Source organism: Protomyctophum bolini (genome assembly GCF_963924005.1).
Source record: "Protomyctophum bolini genome assembly, chromosome: 9".
Classification (NCBI taxonomy): Eukaryota; Metazoa; Chordata; class Actinopteri; order Myctophiformes; family Myctophidae; genus Protomyctophum; species Protomyctophum bolini.
The window spans coordinates 322692-346829 of record NC_137870.1 but is presented as its reverse complement, the minus strand read 5'-3'; the positions used below and the strand labels follow the sequence as shown (position 1 = coordinate 346829).

The following is a 24138-nucleotide window of genomic DNA, read 5'->3' as shown; positions in this document are numbered from 1 at the left end:
CAACAAATAAAAACTAGACTAAAATGTCAAGAAGGGACTAGTGGACAAGAGATCCAGTATAAGACATTTTACACTTGGTTGTATGCTGAAAATAGCAGATCTACAAGCTCACAAACGCGTCGCGCTGCAAACGCTTTGTGGGCTTGTAGATCGGCTATTTTCAGCAAGTGTAAAGTCCGCTGTTATGACTGCATCCTCACTGTATTGCATTACTGCTTTTTTTTTTTTATGTTGTTGCCTTGCTTTTCTTTTATTCTCCATTGTTCTGTAAAGCACTTTGAGCTGCATTTCATGTCATGAAAGGTGCTATACAAATAAAGTTGTATTATTATTATTATCAATAAGGCCCGCCAAAATACATTTTAGTCGACCAAATCATCTGTAGATTTTGTCGACTAAAGTCTTATGATATTTAGTCAACTAAAACTAGACTAACACTAAGACATTCCAGGTGACTCGAGTCGGTCGGACACACAGTTCTCCAGAACCGCCACAAAAGGCTCTGCTCTGGCTCTGCCAGTGGGCCTAATGAGTTAACACTCTGGCTCTGCCAGTGGGCCTAATGAGTTAACACTCTGGCTCTGCCAGTGGGCCTAATGAGTTAACACTCTGGCTCTGCCAGTGGGCCTAATGAGTTAACACTCTGGCTCTGCCAGTGGGCCTAATGAGTTAACACTCTGGCTCTGCCAGTGGGCCTAATGAGTTAACACTCTGGCTCTGCCAGTGGGCCTAATGAGTTAACACTCTGGCTCTGCCAGTGGGCCTAATGAGTTAACACTCTGGCTCTGCCAGTGGGCCTAATGAGTTAACACTGTGGCTCTGCCAGTGGGCCTAATGAGTTAACACTCTGGCTCTGCCAGTGGGCCTAATGAGTTAACACTCTGGCTCTGCCAGTGGGCCTAATGAGTTAACACTCTGGCTCTGCCAGTGGGCCTAATGAGTTAACACTCTGGCTCTGCCTAAAGAACCGGGGGGAAGAACCTGACTCCCATCATATTATTATTCATATATTAATCATAATATTGTTATTGTTTCCAGTGGGAACCGGTTCAGTACTTCAACAACAAGATCATCTGTGATCTGGTGGAGGAGAAGTTCAAAGGAATCATCTCTATCTTGGTGAGATTTTAATTATATTGATTATATGTATATGCCTATAATCATCTCTATCCTGGTGAGATATCAATTATATTCACTGTATATAGTCATCTCTATCTTGCTGGTTTGATCAACATATGGAATGTCAGAACAGGTCATCTCCATATATGGATATCTATAGGGTGTCTTTGAGTGTACAGGGTTCGATGAGTCTCATTATAATATGCTTATCCATGTTCTCTGATAGGACGAGGAGTGTCTCCGCCCCGGCGACGCCAGTGACATCACCTTCCTGGAGAAACTGGAGGACACTGTGGGAGGACACGCCCACCTCGTCACGTTAGTCTACTTCCTGTTGTCCACTTCCTGTTGTTCACCAAGGAAGCTTGTTTCTTTTATTTTCATGCATAGCCGATCTACAAGTTCACAACGCGTCACGCTGCGACGCGTTGTGAACTTTATAGATCGGCTTTTTTCAGCAAGTGTAAAATCAGTCATTACGACAACATCAAGGCCCGCCAAAATACATTTAGGTCGACTAAAATCTTATGACATTTAGTCGACTAAAACTAGACTGACACTAAAACATTCCAGTTGAAAGCACAGGTCTGAAGGTGTGTGTGGTGGGTTGCACTGGATGCGTTTTTTAGAGAAAAAAAATGTGCTGCGTTTTTCTGTTTTCTGTTTTCCAGAGGGAAAAAAAATGCGTCCAGTGGTTTCAATGCAACCACCGTAAATGGTTGGAATTGTAAAAGATTTATTTCTAACGAATTATAGGATCAAGAAGATATTCTACTTCTAAATCCTAACTCTCTGTGTGTGTGTGTGTGTGTGTGTGTGTGTGTGTGTGTGTGTGTGTGTGTGTGTGTGTGTGTGTACAGTCACAAGCTGGCAGACGCTAAAACTCGTAAGCTGATGGCCCGAGACGAGTTCAGATTGTTGCACTACGCTGGAGAGGTCAACTACAATGTCAACGGTGGGTGTTATGTGTCAATGTGTGTCCCTGTGTTAATGTGTGTCCCTATGTTAATGTGTGTCCCTTTTATCACTTCCCTATCTCCACCTAGCTTCCGTTGCTCCAGATTTATATATTACTCATGATCAGAGCTTCCGTTGCTCCAGACTGTATGACGGAAGCGTTTATATTTTACTCATGATCAGAGCTTCCGTTGCTCCAGACTGTATGACGGAAGCGTTTATATTTTACTCATGATCAGAGCTTCCGTTGCTCCAGACTGTACGACGGAAGCATTTATATTTTACTCATGATCAGAGCTTCCGTTGCTCCAGACTGTATGACGGAAGCGTTTATATTTTACTCATGATCAGAGCTTCTGTTGCTCCAGACTGTACGACGGAAGCATTTATATTTTACTCATGATCAGAGCTTCCGTTGCTCCAGACTGTACGACGGAAGCATTTATATTTGACTCATGATCAGAGCTTCCGTTGCTCCAGACTGTATGACGGAAGCATTTATATTTTACTCATCAGAGCTTCCGTTGCTCCAGACTGTATGAGGGAAGCATGTGAACATTGCGAGAGGCAACAGTCTGGTAACTTGAGACTAATCTCCACCCAGCCAAAGTGGCCGGATGAGAACCGCAAGGTTCCCGGTTCGATCCCTGTGGGCTCCCCCAGAGTTAGAGGTTCCCGGTTCGATCCCTGTGGGCTCCCCCAGAGTTAGAGGTTCCCGGTTCGATCCCTGAGGGCTCCCCCAGAGTTAGAGGTTCCCGGTTCGATCCCTGAGGGCTCCCCCAGAGTTAGTGTGGAAGTGTCCTTGAGCAAGACTCAGAACCCCTGATTGCTCCTGATGTGCAGGTTGGTGCCTTGCATGGTTTCCTCCGCCATCGCTGTGTGAATGTGTGTGTGTGAATGGGTGAATGTAATGCACCATCTATGTAAAGGTGTGTGAATGAGTGTGTGAATGGGTGAATGTAATGCACCATCTATGTAAAGGTGTGTGAATGAGTGTGTGAATGGGTGAATGTAATGCACCATCTATGTAAAGGTGTGTGAATGAGTGTGTGAATGGGTGAATGTAATGCACCATCTATGTAAAGGTGTGTGAATGGGTGAATGTAATGCACCATCTATGTAAAGGTGTGTGAATGGGTGAATGTAATGCACCATCTATGTAAAGGTGTGTGAATGGGTGAATGTAATGCACAATCTATGTAAAGGTGTGTGAATGGGTGAATGTAATGCACCATCTATGTAAAGGTGTGTGAATGGGTGAATGTAATGCACCATCTATGTAAAGGTGTGTGAATGGGTGAATGTAATGCACCATCTATGTAAAGGTGTGTGTGTGTGTGTGTGTGTGTGTGTGTGTGTGTGTGTGTGTGTGTGTGTGTGTGTGTGTGTGTGTGTGTGTGTGTGTGTGTGTGTGTGTGTGTGTGTGTGTATAAAGGTGCTTTATAAATGCACCATTTACAATAATGTAATAATTGTGTCCATCTCAGGATTCTTGGATAAGAACAACGATCTCCTGTTCAGGAACTTGAAGGAGGTGAGACTCATTATTTATTATTATTATTATTATTATTATTATAATGAGACTCATTATTTATGTATTATTATTATTATTATTATGATGAGACTCATTATTTATTTATTATTATTATTATTATTATTATTATGATGAGACTCATTATTTATTTATTATTATTATTATTATTATGATGAGACTCATTATTTATTTATTATTATTATTATTATTATTATTATGATGAGACTCATTATTTATTTATTATTATTATTATTATTATGATGAGACTCATTATTTATTTATTATTATTATTATTATTATTATTATGATGAGACTCATTATTTATTTATTATTATTATTATTATTATGATGAGACTCATTATTTATTATTATTATTTATTATTATTATTATTATTATGATGAGACTCAGACCACTGTTGATTTCATCCACGAAAAACTGTGACGAAAAATGTCGGTCGAGGAAAACTACATGAAAACTGATGAATGCCTAAATTGTATTCATTATTGTGTGTGTGTGTGTGTGTGTGTGTGTGTGTGTGTGTGTGTGTGTGTGTGTGTGTGTGTGTGTGTGTGTGTGTGTGTGTGTGTGTGTGTGTGTGTGTGTGTGTGTGTGTGTGTGTGTGTGTGTGTGTGTGTGTGTGTGTGTGTGTGTGTGTGTGTGTGTGTGTGTGTGTGTGTGTGTGTGTGTGTGTGTGTGTGTGTGTGTGTGTGTGTGTGTGTGTGTGTGTGTGTGTGTGTGTGTGTGTGTGCGTGCGTGCGTGCGTGCGTGTGTGTGTGTGTAGGTGATGTGCATGTCGGAGAATAAGATTCTGAACCAGTGCTTTGAGAAGGAGGAGCTTACGGACAGGAAACGCCCTGAAACTGTGAGTTGCACACGCACATACGCACACACACACATACACACATACACACACACACGCACACACACACATACACACGCACACACATACACACACACACACACACACCTCTGAATCGGCTTTATTTCTTTAAACTGTCAAGATTTAGAAGCCTTTTTTTTTAAAGAATCGGCCTCAGGTCTAAATGTGTTAAAGTCAATAGACTTTATAGGACAATATAAAGTTAAAGCTAGTTGTGTTCTCATTTACATCTCATTTACATACAGAAACATTGACATACAAAACATTTACATACAGAAACATTTACATACAAAACATTTACATACAAAACATTTACATACATAAATTCATTCGGAATGAATGGATTCATTCCAGTCATCAGAATAAAAGTAAACAACTCAATTGGAATTCCGTCTGGAGGGCTGGTCTATATACCGTTTAAATCGGTATAGATCACCATAGAAACACTTTATTCCAAATGCTACTGGGAGTTTGGAATACATTATTTTACACATGTCTGCCCTTACAGTAGACTATATAGAGCTTTATAACCCATGTCCAAGCAGGGATGGCCAATTGGAGACATTATATGTGCACAATTTTGGTCATGTAAACAATTGAGGAATAGGAATACTTGTACTCAGGTTCCATGTAAACAGTTGGGTATGAATCTCTGTTCGGTGTACAGTTGTAAACAGTTGGGTATGAATCTCTGTTCGGTGTAGAGTTGTAAACAGTTGGGTATGAGTCTCTGTTCGGTGTACAGTTGTAAACGGTTGGGTATGAATCTCTGTTCGGTGTACAGTTGTAAACAGTTGGGTATGAATCTCTGTTCGGTGTAGAGTTGTAAACAGTTGGGTATGAGTCTCTGTTCGGTGTACAGTTGTAAACAGTTGGGTATGAATCTCTGTTCAGAAGGAATTCATTCATTCTGAATACATTTAACTGTAAGGCCAGTGTTTCCCAGCCAGTGACGCGGCGCCTCCAGCCGTGGGATGTTAACTCAGTGTTTCCCAAGCCGGTCTGTCCAGCAGTAGGAGGTTCTGACGGTTCTGATGGGGATTCTCTCCATCCTCCCACTGGCTGGGGAATGTCCCGCTGACCCACCTGACCTTCACACGATCGCACGATCGCACACACACACACACACACACACACACACACACACACACACACACACACACACACACACACACAGAGTGTCTCAGTGAGACCAGTGTTGTTGATCCTGTCAGTCTCGTCCGTCTCTCTCTGTCTCTCCTGCATCCTTCAACTGTTTTCTTTGGACATAACATCCTTTTGGACATAACTTCATTTTGGACATAACATCATTTTGGACATAACTTCATTTTGGACATAACATCATTTTGGACATAACTTCATTTTGGACATTTTTTCTTTATTATTTTTTTAGGTCTCGCTGACATTTATTCCTGTTGGTGTTGGTGACTGCATAGTTTTATTTATTCTCATTATTATTTGTGATTGTGTGTGTGCGCGTGTGTGTGTGTCTGTGTGTGTGTCTGTCTGTGTGTGTGTGTGTGTGTGTGTGTGTGTGTGTGTGTGCGTGCCTCCAGGCAGCCACACAGTTCAAAGCCAGTCTGGCTAAACTCATGGAGATCCTGATGTCTAAGGAGCCGTCCTACGTTCGCTGCATCAAACCCAATGACTCCAAACAGGCTGGTAAGAGACCCTATTCCCTATTCCCTAGACCCTATTCCCTAGACCCTATTCCCTATTCCCTAGACCCTATTCCCTAGACCCTTTTGGGTCTAGGGTAGGTTTTATACTTGGTACCACCACAGCATGTGTTTGTCGCCCCCTACAGGGCGGTTTGATGAGGTGCTGATCCGTCACCAGGTGAAGTATCTGGGTCTGATGGAGAACCTGAGAGTAAGACGAGCAGGCTTCGCTTATCGACGACGATATGAAGTCTTCTTACAGAGGTACCCTAAACCCTATAGACTACCCTAAACCCTATAGACTACCCTAAACCCTGTAGACTATAGAGCGCCGCAGTCCCGCCCCCTTTCAGAAAAGCGAGTGGCCCAGGAAATGAAACCCCAATGCATTCTCCCATCGGCACTTCTAATATAATTTATTTAAAGACTGTTACGCCGCGGACAAAGCCAACTCGGATCGTGACCGATCAAATCATTAGAAAGAAGAAAAGAAAGTCGGGAGACAACACTATTTGTTTTGTTTTTCGTCTTATAAATTATTTGATCGGCCCAAAACATTGTGTTCATTGTCATGATTTGTCACGATCCGAGTTGGCTTTGTCCGCGGCGTAACCGTCTTTAAATAAATGATATTAGAAGTGCCGATGGGAGAATGCATTGGGGTTTCATTTCCTGGGCCACTCGCTTTTCTGAAAGGGGGCGGGACTGCGGCGCTCTATACCCTATAGAGTATAGACTATACCCTAAACCCTATAGACTACCCTAAACCCTGTAGACTATACCCTATAGACTATACCCTAGTAGTTATACTCTGTAGGTATAAGTCTCTGTGTCCTGTCCTCAGTGTAATAGAGTATTTATACTCTGTAGGTATAAGTCTCTGTGTCCTGTCCTCAGTGTAATACAGTATTCATACTCTGTAGGTATAAGTCTCTGTGTCCTGTCCTCAGTGTAATAGAGTATTTATACTCTGTAGGTATAAGTCTCTGTGTCCTGTCCTCAGTGTAATACAGTATTCATACTCTGTAGGTATAAGTCTCTGTGTCCTGTCCTCAGTGTAATAGAGTATTTATACTCTGTAGGTATAAGTCTCTGTGTCCTGTCCTCAGTGTAATACAGTATTCATACTCTGTAGGTATAAGTCGCTGTGTCCTGTCCTCAGTGTAATACAGTATTCATACTCTGTAGGAATAAGTCTCTGTGTCCTGTCCTCAGTGTAATAGAGTATTTATACTCTGTAGGTATAAGTCTCTGTGTCCTGTCCTCAGTGTAATACAGTATTCATACTCTGTAGGTATAAGTCTCTGTGTCCTGTCCTCAGTGTAATAGAGTATTTATACTCTGTAGGTATAAGTCTCTGTGTCCTGTCCTCAGTGTAACACAGTATTTATACTCTGTAGGTATAAGTCTCTGTGTCCTGTCCTCAGTGTAATAGAGTATTTATACTCTGTAGGTATAAGTCTCTGTGTCCTGTCCTCAGTGTAACACAGTATTTATACTCTGTAGGTATAAGTCTCTGTGTCCTGTCCTCAGTGTAATACAGTATTCATACTCTGTAGGTATAAGTCTCTGTGTCCTGTCCTCAGTGTAATAGAGTATTTATACTCTGTAGGTATAAGTCTCTGTGTCCTGTCCTCAGTGTAACACAGTATTTATACTCTGTAGGTATAAGTCTCTCTGTCCAGCCACCTGGCCTCGGTGGGATGGTAAGGTGGTTGAAGGCGTGTCCACTCTGGTCAAACACCTCGGATACAAACCTGAAGAATACAAGCTGGGCAGGTCAGACGCACACACGCACACGCACGCACGCACACGCACGCACACGCACGCACACGCACGCACGCGCACGCACGCACGCACGCACGCACACGCACGCACGCACGCACGCACGCACGCACGCACACAAACACACACACATACACATACACATACACATACACATACACGCACACGCACGCACGCACACATACACATACAAGGATTTATAACTTCATTGCGTGTCTCTTAATCTATTTGTGTTTTTTTTCCTCAGATCCAAAATCTTCATCCGTTTCCCCAAAACGTTGTTCGCCACAGAGGACGCTCTGGAGACCCGCAAACACAGCCTGGGTGATTATTATTATTATAAGTATTCCTCGTTTCTGTGTTAGTTACCTAGGTTATATCAGTTACCTAGGTTATATTAGTTAACTAGGTTAACACCTCTCTCTCTCTCTCTCTCTCTCTCTGTGTCTTCATTCAGCCACTAAGCTTCAGGCAGGATGGAAAGGATTCAGCCAGAAATCTAAATACCAAAAACTCAGGAACTCTGGTAAGATCATGTCTCCTACCCCTACCCCTCCCCCTCCCCATCCCCCTAGATAATAATAATAATAATAATAATAAAACTTTATTTGTATAGCACCTTTCATGACATGAAATGCAGCTCAAAGTGCTTTACAGAAAAATGGAGGATAAAAGAAAAGCAAGGCAACAACATTAAAAACAAGCAGTAATGCAATACAGTGAGGACATGAATAACAAAAATAAAAAATAAAAGATCAATTAAAAGCAATGTTGTAGAAGTGGGGATTAATTAAAAAATTAATTAAAAGCAATGTTGTAGAAGATAGGACTTGTCTGTTTGGATGTATGGGCTGTCAATCAGATAGGACTTTTCTGGTAGTTTTTTTGCCACTCAGTAGACGTTCCTGCGTAACCTTTGCGTACTGCAATGATGATGCATAGCCACTATTCAGTGTATTTGTACATTAGTACTGTGTGTGTGTATTTGTACATTAGTACTGTGTGTGTATTTGTACCAGGGGGGCAGTCAGACAGATATTTTGTGAAGCCACTAAGGAAATGAAAGTTCATATAATGGCCTGTTGTGGCGCTGTCATTGGGCTCAAAAAAACCCATAGCCCCATAGAAGTCCATGTATTTTGGCACAACTTCACCTAGACTGTATTACCTTAATAAACATGGTCATGAATACTTTTTGCTTCCAGTCACTAGTTTAAAGTCTCATTTCTAATGTCATAATATTCTTTTTGGAAAATTATGGTCCCATTTATAAAAGAAATTACCATAAAGTCGCGCATGTTCTGAGGGGCGTGGCTACCGTTACAGTCTATGAACGGGATCCCCCACCCACTCGAGTCAAAATAAAAACCAACAAAGAAGAAGGGGGGAAGTCCCGCCTCGTTGTCTGGGCCAGCCAATGGGCCAGCTGGGCCCAAACGGATCTAGAAAGATGGCGACTTCCATTGCAAGGACTGAAACAGGCTTCATTTTATGTTCATGTTAGACCCGCGGAACGCTTTGTCCATATTTTTTACAGTCTATGATTTGTACAGCCATTCTCATCCAGGCCTGGTGGAGAGGTATTCTGGCAAGGAGGAGGGCTCAGAGGAGGCGACAGGCTGCCGACTCCATCCGCAGGTAATGCATCTGTAGCGCCCAAATCCTAAATGTGTGGCACTACTGGTTGCCGACAGTGGGGTTGTAGTTAAGACGTGTGCTCCAGGAAGTGATGTCCAAACATGTGCGTAGAGTTGGTATAATGAGGATTTATTATCTGTTTCTGCAGGCCTAGTCACTACAGCATACATATAAATAAATGCAATAAACGTAAATGATACAAACAGCCTCCTAAACACAGTCTGAAAACTGTTTGCCTCTCGTCAGCAACACCTGCTGCTTGATTGAGGTCAGATTAAATACCCTTCCAACCGTCACATTGACCACGCCCTTAGTGGACATCATTGGCCACAGTTAGGTGACTCAAATGGCGCTTACAACATCTGATCTCACAGACCACCATGTGACGACATTTAGCCTCTCAGACCCATCTGATCTCACAGACCATCATGTGACGACATTTAGCCTCTCAGACCCATCTGATCTCACAGACCACCATGTGACGACATTTATCCTCTCAGACCCATCTGATCTCACAGACCACCATGTGACGACATTTAGCCTCTCAGACCCATCTGATCTCACAGACCACCATGTGATGACATTTAGCCTCTCAGACCCATCTGATCTCACAGACCACCATGTGACGACATTTAGCCTCTCAGACCCATCTGATCTCACAGACCACCATCTGACGACATTTAGCCTCTCAGACCCATCTGATCTCACAGACAACCATGTGACGACATTTAGCCTCTCAGACCCATCTGATCTCACAGACCACCATGTGACGACATTTAGCCTCTCAGACCCATCTGATCTCACAGACCACCGTCTGATGACCTTTAGCCTCTCAGACCCAAAAATAAAGAATATTTTATTATCGTTGGATTACATTTTGTCTTCTATTCCATGATTATTGCAAACATTATATATATATATATATATAAAAAAACATTAATTTTAATTAGGTTAATGTTAATATGAATGAGTTTAATTGTTTTAATTAAAAAACCATTAATATTAATGAGGTTAATTGTTTTTGCGAATGCAGTGAGCACTTACTATGAGACCTAGCAGATCATGTCTGTCTGTCTGTATGTGTGTGTGTCTGTCTGTCTGTCCCGCTATATGTCCAAATATGGAGTGTACGTCCAAATATGGAGTGTGTTGCATCAATCACAAACAAATCACTCAGCTCATGGGCACAAAAGGGGCCAGGTCCACATATACAGTAACAGCGGGACAGACACACAGACAGACAAACAGACATGATCTGCAGCTGCGTTCGCTTCCCGCGTTTGCGCGTCTTACTGGTAATTAAAGGATCATTAATTGCGAATGCAGTGAGCACTTACTATAGGACCTAGCAGATCATGTCTGTCTGTCTGTGTGTCTGTCTGTCTGTCTGTCTGTCTGTCTGTCCCGCTTTTGTGCCCATATATGGAGCTGAGTGATTACGTCACCATGACTCAGCCATAACCATATAAGGAGTCCCCAAAGCAGCTATACGTCCAAAACCCAAATATGTACGAGGTGTGTTCGCTTCCCGCGTTTGCGCGTCTTACTGGTATTAATGAGGTTAATTGTTTTAATTAAAGGTTCATCAAAGGGTTCATCTTCCGCCGCGAGCCGCGCTGCGCCGAGAACGAGTACTTCCTGGACTACGTCCGTTTCTCCTTCCTGATGAAGCTGCACAGGAACCTCCCCAAGAACGTCCTGGACAAGAGCTGGCCGGCGCCCCCTGCTGCCTTGGCTGAGGTACTGCACCCTGTATAAAATACACTACATACCCCCCAGAAAAGGTGGATATGTTACCGTGTAGCTCGGTTGTTGACACAAACTAATTATAACTGCCTTTGACTGCCTCTATACTGCCTCCTCCTGGCCAGCCGGGGCGCCTGATGGAGGGGAAAGGAACTGGTTGGAATAACGTGTTCCTTCCACGCGCTACGTCCAACCAGGGAAACTCCCCCCTGTCAGGTTGTAAAGGAGCAACTTGGACACTCAGGCATGAAGGGAGCATGAGTTCAAGTCCGTTGCTCTCCCCAGGTTGGCGGAGGGTGTGTAGAGCCCAGGATCACAGTAGATGATTGGCACAGGGGTGAAAAATGGGTTACAAAATCGTGGGATAAAAAATATATAAAAATAAATAAATAAAAAATAACTGCCTTTGATGTTAAATGATCTCAAATGGTAATTAATATTTTAGAGTAACATGGTTGTAGACTCAATGACCACACATTATATAACTATTTAACACCCTGAACGGAGTTCTCCGTTCAATCAATTAGTAACGCCCAGCACTCAGGACGGAGATTGATTAAAAAGGACAGAGATTTATTGATATCAAAACCGATCGCATCGCTCCACAGGCTGGGAGGAGTGTCTGTTGCTCCACAAGGCTGGGAGGAGTGTCTGTTGCTCCACAAGGCTGGGAGGAGTGTCTGTTGCTCCACAAGGCTGGGAGGAGTGTCTGTTGCTCCACAAGGCTGGGAGGAGTGTCTGTTGCTCCACAAGGCTGGGAGGAGTGTCTGTTGCTCCACAGGCTGGGAGGAGTGTCTGTTGCTCCACAAGGCTGGGAGGAGGGAGTGTCTGTTGCTCCACAAGGCTGGGAGGAGTGTCTGTTGCTCCACAGGCTGGGAGGAGTGTCTGTTGCTCCACAAGGCTGGGAGGAGTGTCTGTTGCTCCACAATGCTGGGAGGAGTGTCTGTTGCTCCACAAGGCTGGGAGGAGTGTCTGTTGCGCAACATTCGATGTTATTTTCCGGTTGGGACGTCACTGAAAATGTCCGTCCCCCCCCCCCGTCCCCCCCCTCACATTTTAGCGGATGAGATCGAAAAAAACGTGAATAACTCTTGATCTAAATCATTCCGGCCAATTCTAAGCAAAGACCGTGTGTCAGACGGCCCACCGCGGTCTCTAGTCGCCTTAGAATCAGGGGGGCAGTCAGACAGATATTTTGTGAAGCCACTAAGGAAATGAAAGTTCATATAATGGCCTGTTGTGGCGCTGTCATTGGGCTCAAAAAAACCCCATAGCCCCATAGAAGTCCATGTATTTGGACCCAACTTCACCTAGACTGTATTACCTTAATAAACATGGTCATGAATACTTTCTGCTTCCAGTCACTAGTTTAATGTCTCATTTCTAATGTCATAATATTCTTTTTGGAAAATTATGGTCCCATTAATTAAAAAAATGACCATAAAGTCGCGTATGTTCTGAGGGGCGTGGCTACCGTTACAGTCTATGATAGGGATTCCCCTCCCACTCGAGTCAAAATACAAACCAACGGAGAAGAAGGGGGGGAAGTCCCGCCTCGTTGTCTGGGCCAGCCAATGGCCAGCTGGACCAAAACCCGCGGAACGCTTTGTCCATATTTTTTACAGTCTATGGTTAGAATTAATCATACCTACCGTTGTTGTGTATAATAAATGTATTCATATTTATTTGACAGGCGTCAGATTATCTGTATCAGTGTTTAATACATTTATTCATATTTATTTGATTGACAGGCGTCAGATTATCTGTATCAGTGTATAATAAATGTATTCATATTTATTTGATTGACAGGCGTCAGATTATCTGTATCATGTATAATAAATGTATTCATATTTATTTGATTGACAGGCGTCAGATTATCTGTATCATGTATAATAAATGTATTCATATTTATTTGATTGACAGGCGTCAGATTATCTGCGTAAACTGTGCATGCAGAACATGGTGTGGAGCTACTGTAAGAAGATCAGCCCAGAATGGAAACACCAGGTAAACCTCACGCTATGCCCTCCTTAAACATCACGCTATGCCCTCCTTAAACATCACGCTATGCCCTCCTTAAACATCACGCTATGCCCTCCTTAAACATCATGCCATGCCCTCCTTAAACATCACGCTATGCCCTCCTTAAACATCACGCTATGCCCTCCTTAAACATCACGCCATGCCCTCCTTAAACACCACGCTATGCCCTCCTTAAACATCACGCTATGCCCTCCTTAAACATCACGCTATGCCCTCCTTAAACATCACGATATGCCCTCCTTAAACATCACGCTATGCCCTCCTTAAACCTCACGCTATGCCCTCCTTAAACCCCACGCTATGCCCTCCTTAAACCTCACGCTATGCCCTCCTTAAACCTCACGCTATGCCCTCCTTAAACATCACGCTATGCCCTCCTTAAACATCACGCTATGCCCTCCTTAAACATCACGATATGCCCTCCTTAAACATCACGATATGCCCTCCTTAAACATCACGCTATTCCCTCCTTAAACATCACGCTATGCCCTCCTTAAACATCACGTACTATAATTGTTAATATTTATAATATCTCTACTGCCCCCATGTGGCCACAGATGGAACAGAAGATGATCGCCAGTGAGATCTTCAAGGACAAGAAGGACAACTATCCTCAGAGTGTCTCCAAACTGTTCGTCAGCACCAGACTGAGTAAATAAAGTTTTATTATCAAATGTTATAATTGCGAACGCAGTGAGCACTTACTATGAGACCTAGCAGATCATGTCTGTCTGTCTGTCCGTGTGTCACGCTTTTGTGCCCATATATGGAGCTGCTTTGGGGACTCCTTATATGGTTATGGCTGAGTCATGGTGACATGAGTGTGATGGCGTGGTCCACCTTGTGCCCATATATGGAGCTGCTTTGGGGACTCCTTATATGGTTATGGCTGAGTTAAAAACGTTTTTCTGAAAGGGGGCGGGACTGCTGCGCTCTATATATATAGCGCCGCAGTCCCGAAAAACGAGTGGCCCAGGAAATGAAACCCCAATGCATTCTTTCATCGGCACTTCGAATATAATTTATTTAAAGACGGTTACGCCGCGGACAAAGCCAATTCGGATCATGACAAATCATGACAATGAACACAATGTTTTGGGACGATCAAATCATTAGAAAGAAGAAAATAAAGGCAGGAGACAACACTATTGGTTTTGTTTTTCGTCTTATAAATTATTTGATCGTCCCAAAACATTGTGTTCATTGTCATGATTTGTCATGATCCGAATTGGCTTTGTCCGCGGCGTAACCGTCTTTAAATAAATTATATTCGAAGTGCCGATGAAAGAATGCATTGGGGTTTCGTTTCCTGGGCCACTCGCTTTTCTGAGAGGGGGCGGGACTGCTGCGCTCTATAGAGGATTCAGCTGGATTCAGCGATTGACCAATCGGAATCAATCATTCAACCAAGCCATGTTATAAAATGTCGTAATGTTGTACTGTGTGTTCCAGACGGTGATGAGATCAACCCTAAAGTGCTTCAGTCTCTGGGCAACGAGAAGATGAAGGTTAGATTTACACTTAACCTTCTAATCCAGATTGACACTTTAAACCACACAGACTGGTTTCTGAACCGCCCACAGCCCTCCTATGAGACACAGACTGGTTTCTGAACCGCCCACAGCCCTCCTATGAGACACAGACTGGTTTCTGAACCGCCCACAGCCCTCCTATGAGACACAGACTGGTTTCTGAACCGCCCACAGCCCTCCTATGAGACACAGACTGGTTTCTGAACCGCCCACAGCCCTCCTATGAGACACAGACTGGTTTCTGAACCGCCCACAGCCCTCCTATGAGACACAGACTGGTTTCTGAACCGCCAACAGCCCTCCTATGAGACACAGACTGGTTTCTGAACTGAACACAGCCCTCCTATGAGACACAGACTGGTTTCTGAACCGCCCACAGCCCTCCTATGAGACACATACTGGTTTCTGAACTGAACACAGCCCTCCTGTGAGACACAGACTGGTTTCTGAACTCACCTGTAAAGATGTGTGTGAATGGCCCGCGGGCCGCTAATTGGGGAACCCTAAACATGTATTTGTATGTATTAATATTATACATTAAACATGTATTTGTATGTATTAATATTGCAGTACGCGGTTCCCGTCACTAAGTACGACAGGAAGGGCTACAAGGCGCGGCCGCGCCAACTGCTGCTCACGGCCAACAGCGCCATCATTGTTGAGGAGGCCAAAATGAAGCAGTGCATCGACTATGGAGCGCTTACAGGTTGGTGTTGTTATTATTATTATTATTATTAATAAGAATATTCATATTGTTGAGCTACTGCCGTGCCGTTCCATCCATCCATCCATCTTCAACCGCTTATCCGTAGTCGGGTCGTGGGGGCAACAGCTCCATCAGAGAGCTCCATCCAGACTTACCTCTCCAGTGAGTCGATGTGTTTCCTCCATCTGGTCCTTGGTCTGCCCCGGGGTCTCCTCCCAGTGGAGATGTAATCCATCTGGTCCTTGGTCTGCCCTGGGGTCTCCTCCCAGTGGAGATATAATCCACCTGGTCCTTGGTCTGCCCCGGGGTCTCCTCCCAGTGGAGATGTAATCCATCTGGTCCTTGGTCTGCCCTGGGGTCTCCTCCCAGTGGAGATATAATCCATCTGGTCCTTGGTCTGCCCCGGGGTCTCCTCCCAGTGGAGATATAATCCATCTGGTCCTTGGTCTGCCCCGGGGTCTCCTCCCAGTGGAGATATAATCCATCTGGTCCTTGGTCTGCCCCGGGGTCTCCTCCCAGTGGAGATATAATCCATCTGGTCCTTGGTCTGCCCCAGGGTCTCCTCCCAGTGGAGATAATCCAGCATGCATGTAAAGAGTCATTGAGTACTTAGAAAGTCACATATGTTATTATTATTAACGCATGTCTGTCTCTCTCTCTCTCTCTCTCTCTGTCTCTCTCTCTCTCTCTCTCTCTCTCTCTCTGTCTCTCTCTCTCTCTCTCTCTCTCTCTCAGGTATCTCTGTCAGCTCGTTGAGTGACGGTCTCTTTGTTCTGCACGTGCCCAGTGACGACAACAAGCAGAAGGTATTGTAATATTATAATGTACCATTACTGTACATACACGTCTATCTGAAACACAGAGGGCATCATTTAAATCATACAACGTTTTCATGACATTCATTACTTGCAAGTAATTAATGTCCGTTGCTCCGATGCGTATGTCCCGTGGCTGCGTATGAAGTAATGATCAATTTATACATACAGTATGTACTATGACGTGCTATGACTACATGCAATGCAATTATAGTGCTGTTTACATAACATGCTATAAGTCTGTATCGAGTAGGTAGGTAGGGTAATGCTGGACAATGATGGAGTCTGAAAAGGTGGGTTTTCAGACTACGGCGGAAGATTGGGAGTGATGCTGCAGTTCTGACTGCAATGGGAAGTGCATTCCACAGTTTCGGAGCCAGAAGGGAGAAGAGTTTGGGACGTGTGGAGCGTTGTTGTCCCGGCGTTTTTAGTGAGGGTACTTCCAGCTTCCCTGCGTCGGCTGATCTGAGAAAGACATACTGAATGTTAAAAGTTCAGGTTTTTTGGGTGCAATTGAGCTCAATTTTAAATGTAATGTAAATAGAATATCTAAACGCGTGAATCTTTTCACAATGACGTTATTTTTCAGAAAGGAAGCCATTGAGGGTCTTAATGCTTCCAACTCGTTTTGTACAAGTGTCCATGACAACAAAAATATATGATGTGGAGACAATAAAAACTATTATTATTGAAGGTGCCCATTTGCTCGGTAAAATATTTCGGGGGCATATTTAGAATGTGTGCAGGCTTTAGTATGTTGAATCTAGTTTGCATTAATGAGGATTTAGTTGACAGAATAAAATAAAATGGCGATAGTATTCCATTCCAATTCCAGTATTCATAGTTCTTAGTGGGGAAGGGACTTCTGACCTTCATCATTTATTTATTGCACTTGTGATTGCGATACTATAAACTGTGAATACTCTAGCACTTTTTTTAAATATTATACCTTCTCTTATTGCAATTTGCACTTCTCTTGTGATACTCTTGTGACTTGTACTTTGCTGCTACTGTGTATTGTCTTGTGTGTATTGTCTGTCTGTTTTAAAAAGCGTTGATGTACTAATGCACTTTTGCCCAAGACAAATTTCCCCCCGTGGGACAATAAAGTATATCTCATCTCATCTCATCATGTGGGGCAGACGGTCTGTCACAGGCAGATTTGGGAGAGCAGCAGCAGCTTTGTTGTTGCGAGGAAAGGAAAGCGGTAAAATGAGACTTTCGTGGTTGTTTTCGTCTCAGATTTAGTCCGACGGAGCGTCACAGTATAACTCTATGGGGACACAGTATAACTCTATGGGGACACAGTATAACTCTATGGGGACACAGTATAACTCTATGGGGGCACAGTATAACTCTATGGGGACACAAAAGCGACCCAAAAGTAGGACCCGGAAGTATCTCAGGAGGCTGCTTGGTCTGTAGTTCTGACCTCCCATTGGTTCACAGGGAGATGTAGTTCTACAGAGTGACCATGTGGTGTAGTTATGACCTCCCATTGGTTCACAGGGAGATGTAGTTCTGCAGAGTGACCATGTGGTGTAGTTCTGACCTCCCATTGGTTCACAGGGAGATGTAGTTCTGGAGAGTGACCATGTGGTGTAGTTCTGACCTCCCATTGGTTCACAGGGAGATGTAGTTCTGCAGAGTGACCATGTGGTGTAGTTCTGACCTCCCATTGGTTCACAGGGAGATGTAGTTCTGCAGAGTGACCATGTGGTGTAGTTCTGACCTCCCATTGGTTCACAGGGAGATGTAGTTCTGCAGAGTGACCATGTGGTGTAGTTCTGACCTCCCATTGGTTCACAGGGAGATGTAGTTCTGCAGAGTGACCATGTGGTGTAGTTCTGACCTCCCATTGGTTCACAGGGAGATGTAGTTCTGCAGAGTGACCATGTGGTGTAGTTCTGACCTCCCATTGGTTCACAGGGAGATGTAGTTCTACAGAGTGACCATGTGGTGTAGTTCTGACCTCCCATTGGTTCACAGGGAGATGTAGTTCTACAGAGTGACCATGTGGTGGAGACGGTGACCAAGGTGGCGATCTGTGCCGACAAGATAAACAGCATCAACATCAACCAGGGGAGGTGAGACTGTCTGTCTGTCTGTCTGTCTGTCACACACACTCTGTCTCATTAACAGTGTACTGTATATATACTTATGCTGATATATATATATATATATATATATATATATATATATAACATTCAACATGGCTCAGTGGTAGGAAGTGCTCATATTAACAGTATATATTTATGTATATATTTATATTATATTTATATTCCAGCATAACGTTCAACATGGCTTAGGGTATATATTTATATTTATGTATATATTTATGTATATATCTATGTATATATTATGTATATATTGCAGCATAACGTTCAACATGGCTCAGGGTATATATTTATGTATATATTTATATATATATATTATGTATATATTGCAGCATAACGTTCAACATGGCTCAGGGTATATATTTATGTATATATTATGTATATATTGCAGCATAACGTTCAACATGGCTCAGGGTATATATTTATGTATATATTATGTATATATTGCAGCATAACGTTCAACATGGCTCAGGGTATATATTTATGTATATATTTATTTATATATTGCAGCATAACGTTCAACATGGCTCAGGGTATATATTTATGTATATATTATGTATATATTGCAGCATAACGTTCAACATGGCTCAGGGTATATATTTATGTATATATTGCAGCATAACGTTCAACATGGCTCAGGGTATATATTTATGTATATATTGCAGCATAACGTTCAACATGGCTCAGGGTATATATTTATGTATATATTTATGTATATATTGCAGCATAACGTTCAACATGGCTCAGGGGAAAGAAGGCATCATTGACTTCACAGCTGGTTCAGAGTTACTGGTGACCAAGACTAAGAACGGACACCTGTCTGTGGTGAGTACCTGTCTGTCTGTCTGACTACCTGTCTGTCTGTGGTGAGTACCTTTCTGTGGTGAGTACCTGTCTGTCTGAGTACCTGTCTGTCTGTGGTGAGTACCTGTCTGTCTGACTACCTGTCTGTGGTGAGTACCTGTCTGTCTGACTACCTGTCTGTCTGTGGTGAGTACCTGTCTGTCTGACTACCTGTCTGTCTGTCTGACTACCTGTATGTCTGTGGTGAGTACCTGTCTGTCTGAGTACCTGTCTGTCTGAGTACCTGTCTGTATGTGGTGAGTACCTGTCTGTCTGTGGTGACTACCTGTCTGTCTGTGGTGACTACCTGTCTGTCTGTGGTGACTACCTGTCTGTGGTGAGTACCTGTCTGTGGTGCCCCACACAGATATTATGTCCGTCTCCCTTTTATGCCCATATATGGAGTTCTTTGTAAGGCATGCCCAAATATGGAGTCTATGCAGCCAGCTTGTGGAGTTCTGTGTCAGGAATGCCCTAATATGGAGTGTTGGCCAGCTCCATATATGGACGCTGGGCAGGGGCCCGGTCCGGTCCAGAGCCAGGGCAGACGCCTTTTTGAGGCGGTTCTGGACAACCGTGTCGAATTTGAAGTCTGTGAGGCTAACGGTTCTCAAGTTACATGGATTACACACACAGACACACAGACATATACAGAGACTTGGTGCATTCATAGATAGATAGATAGATAACAGTAAATATGTAATATGGCGTGGTCTAGTGTCACACTCGATGCTAACGTGAGTAGCATCATGACGATCAAAACCTAATATATAAAAGATTAATTCCCCTTAACTCTACGTTCATGGCGCTTTATGGGTTAAGACCTGTTTTCCAGGCAGATTCATTGATCATGTGACTTAACTTATTGTCTTCTTCCTGTCATGTGACAGGAAGAAGTGTTACGTTTAACGTTGAGTGGAATAGTAAGAGACTGGCGACACGCTTTGATCTCGCCGCAAAGCGGGGTGCTATGGGCTATAGTTCCACACATTGGAACTATGCCATTGAGACAAAGCGGGGTGCTATGGGCTATAGTTCCACACACTGGAACTATCCCATTGAGACAAAGCGGGGTGCTATGGGCTATAGTTCCACACATTGGAACTATGCCATTGAGACAAAGCGGGGTGCTACGGGCTATAGTTCCACACATTGGAACTATGCCATTGAGACAAAGCGGGGTGCTACGGGCTATAGTTCCACACGTTGGAACTATCCCATTGAGACAAAGCGGGGTGCTATGGGCTATAGTTCCACACATTGGAACTATCCCATTGAGACAAAGCGGGGTGCTATGGGCTATAGTTCCACACACTGGAACTATGCCATTGAGACAAAGCGGGGTGCTATGGGCTATAGTTCCACACATTGGAACTATGTCATTGAGACAAAGCGGGGTGCCTATGGGCTATAGTTCCACACATTGGAACTATCCCATTGAGACAAAGCGGGGTGCCTATGGGCTATAGTTCCACACATTGGAACTATCCCATTGAGACAAAGCGGGTGCTATGGGCTCTAGTTCCACACGTTGGAACTGTGCCATTGAGACAAAGCAGGTGCTATGGGCTATAGTTCCACACATTGGAACTATGCCATTGAGACAAAGCAGGGTGCTTTGGGCTATAGTTCCACACACTGGAACTATGCCATTGAGACAAAGCAGGGTCCCTATGGGCTATAGTTCCACACATTGGAACTATGCCATTGAGACAAAGCGGGGTGCTATGGGCTATAGTTCCACACATTGGAACTATCCCATTGAGACAAAGCGGGGTGCTATGGGCTATAGTTCCAAACATTGTAACTATCCCATTGAGACAAAGCGGGGTGCTATGGGCTATATATAGTTCCACACGTTGTAACTATCCCATTGAGATAGAACGAGCACTTCCTCATTCCATTGTTCCAATGGGAGTCATACTATTCCACTCGGGTTTAACGTCGTCTCATTGGTCGTTTCGTGTGATGTCATGTGACGTGTGATGTCATCATGTTCTTCTCCTCAGACGGCCCCCAGACTCAACTCCAGATGATGGATGACTCCGCCTCCTCCTCCCCACCAATCACAGAGCCCGCAGAGCCTCCTGTCTCCACCAATCGCAGAGCGTCAAGCCAATCAGAGTGCTTCCAATTAAAGTAAAAGAAAAAAGAAAAAAAATATCCAGCAAACTAATTGATATATTTATGTTTATATGATTATGATATTTTTGGAATTAATTAATGAATAATTAACTGTTTGCTGTTTGAATATTCCGATTTTATATATTCTTACGATGAACCAAGCCAAGGAAATAACATTCTCATGTTGTTGTTTTTTAATTTAATTTGGTTACACGACCACAAGGAGAATGATGTCACGAGGGGCGTGTCTATAAGAAGATGACGTCACACTAATGATGTCATCGCAGTTATAATGTGATTTTCAGGGTTGTTATTATTTAATCTGCTTTAATCGCATTAATCAGAAGAACCTGTTTATTTACAATCATTGATCAGAACCTGTTTATTTACAATCATTGATCAGAACCGCATCGATGTCTTTCTTAGATTAGATGTAGATTTAGTTCAGATTTTATGTAGATTATATGTAGATTAGTTCAGATTAGATGTAAAGGATTGTGAAACAGCTAGACGAACACTAAAGAGAACGCTTAAGTTGTCGTAATTTAATCATAAGGATATTGTAATTATCGGGGGCGTTTTATTGTAATTAATCATCGGGGGGGGGGGGGGTTCGTGTAACCAGAGACGCTATGTGTGAAAGAACAAAGGAGGTGAATGATTGACAGGTGCATTATTGACAGGTGCAAGATTGACAGGTGAATCATGAAAGAGTTTGAGGATGAAAAGCCCAAGAGAAATAAACTGAAGAAATAATTCCAGTAACCCTAGACCTCAGAGACTAGATTTAAAAGCCAGACTAGATTTAAACTCAAGACTATATCTAAACTAGACTAGAGTTAAACTAGACTAGATTTAAACTGGAGAATATATTTAAACTAGAGAATACAGTAGATTTAAACTAGAGACTAGATTTAAATTCCAATAGAGACTAGATTTAAACTAGAGACTACATTTAAATTCCAATAGAGATTAGATTTAAACTGGAGACTACATTTAAATTCCACTAATTTAAAACAGATTTGTGGCAGGTTGCTTTTGAAGCACATACAACCCCCCCCCTCCCCCCCCCCCCCCCCCTTGACGTAGACACTGTTAACAGTATGACTGCAGTGTCAGTTGGAACCAGTACATTTCTGTGCTGCCCAGCTATGCGTTGCTTCAGAGCCCTTTTCAAGGTGACACAGTGACTCCATCTTGTTTTGTGCAGAGAGCATTAGCATGCAAGCGGGACGACCGCCGACCACCCACGGTGGAATTATTGTACCGCGACACCACTAGCGACGCGGACCGTTTGTACCGCGACACCACTAGACCGCGACGGGCCGTCAAAAACGCACGTTTTGATTTAGAATCGAAATCAGTGATTTAGATGCAGAGATTTCAGCGTTGGAAGATTGTTCCTCCCGTCCGCTGAAATGGAGGGAAAGTAAAAGGAAAAAAAATGGAACATGTTTGAGAACCACTGATTTTAACCAAGGTTTGGCCACTCAAAAGATTTTAACCAAGGTTTGGCCACTCAAAGGAGCATCCATTTATCTGGAGCTCTGACAGAAAGCCTGTGGGGTGAGACAGATGGAACTGGGGGTGAGACAGATGCACTATGATGCCTTTAGCCTGGCTGTGGGGTGAGACAGGATGCAATATGATGCCTGCAGACAGACAGACAGACAGACAGAAAGAGCCAATGAGAGTATAGTCTATGGATTGATAAATGATCCTTTGTTGTCTGATGCTATTGTTTAGTTTCCATTGTTCTATTGTTTAGGATTAGCTTTGTTGTTTTCCTGGAGGGAGATTCTATATTTTTGTGTGTTTTGAGATTTAACTTTTAAAACGAGGGAGTTGAGCCAAAATTACCTTGAGACCCAAAGAAATATTACTTTGCATTAACTTGAGATATCGACCCAAAGAAATATTATTTTGCATTAACTTGAGATATCGACCCAAAGAAATATTATTTTGCATTAACTTGAGAACCAAAGACGTGAATTAATTATATATCTCACATTCATTTACGTTAATGTGAGATATCGACCCAAAGATTATTATTGTTTTGGTGTTGCGTTACTTCCTGGTTGGTTGACATGTCACCTGACATGCCTTTAGTTCCTGGTTGGTTGACATGTCACCTGACATGCCTTTAGTTCCTGGTTGGTTGACATGTCACCTGACATGCCTTTAGTTCCTGGTTGGTTGACATGTCACCTGACATGCCTTTAGTTCCTGGTTGGTTGACATGTCACCTGACATGCCTTAGACGTCTCTGGCGTATATTTGTGAATACCGTATTCAGGGCGTTTTATACGCAACACGGATTTGGACGGCGAAGATTTTAAAAGGAACCAGGCCTGAACCGGGACATTATTTGGTTACAGTTCAAATTAGGTTGAAGAAACTGAAAATAATAGCCCTGGCTTTAATTTTTTGGCGGGGGGCTTTTATTTGGGGCGGGGGGGGGCTTTCATTTGTGGCGGGGGGGGGGGCTTTTATTTGGGAGAGGGTTTAAAAGGAACGGGCCGGCTATTTGAGACCCAAAGAAACATTCTTTTAGATTCGCTGTTTGGAAACATATACGGTATGTTATTGACGTCTAGTCAAACATGTCGTTATGTAACTCCAATTTACACATTTTGA

At 43.2% G+C, this 24138-nt stretch overlaps 1 protein-coding gene across 2 annotated transcripts in view; it reads left to right on the top strand.

Moving 5' to 3' along the window:
* The window catches only part of LOC308321922 (unconventional myosin-Ic-like), a 63580-nt gene extending 39670 nt beyond the window's left edge, over window positions 1-23910 (top strand). For both annotated transcript variants that reach the window (XM_080773023.1, XM_080773024.1), the window contains 20 exons: window positions 1039-1119; window positions 1346-1437; window positions 1980-2074; window positions 3564-3610; window positions 4393-4473; window positions 6048-6153; window positions 6299-6416; window positions 7818-7931; window positions 8185-8261; window positions 8395-8463; window positions 9491-9575; window positions 11156-11315; window positions 13245-13328; window positions 13922-14015; window positions 14817-14872; window positions 15467-15602; window positions 16338-16408; window positions 18407-18504; window positions 19260-19359; window positions 21387-23910. In XM_080773023.1, the coding sequence (XP_080629149.1) occupies window positions 1039-1119; window positions 1346-1437; window positions 1980-2074; window positions 3564-3610; window positions 4393-4473; window positions 6048-6153; window positions 6299-6416; window positions 7818-7931; window positions 8185-8261; window positions 8395-8463; window positions 9491-9575; window positions 11156-11315; window positions 13245-13328; window positions 13922-14015; window positions 14817-14872; window positions 15467-15602; window positions 16338-16408; window positions 18407-18504; window positions 19260-19359; window positions 21387-21413 (1791 nt within the window). In that variant the 3' untranslated portion in view covers window positions 21414-23910. The remainder of the gene's footprint in view (window positions 1-1038; window positions 1120-1345; window positions 1438-1979; window positions 2075-3563; window positions 3611-4392; window positions 4474-6047; window positions 6154-6298; window positions 6417-7817; window positions 7932-8184; window positions 8262-8394; window positions 8464-9490; window positions 9576-11155; window positions 11316-13244; window positions 13329-13921; window positions 14016-14816; window positions 14873-15466; window positions 15603-16337; window positions 16409-18406; window positions 18505-19259; window positions 19360-21386) is intronic.
* Window positions 23911-24138: the final 228 nt, after the last annotated feature.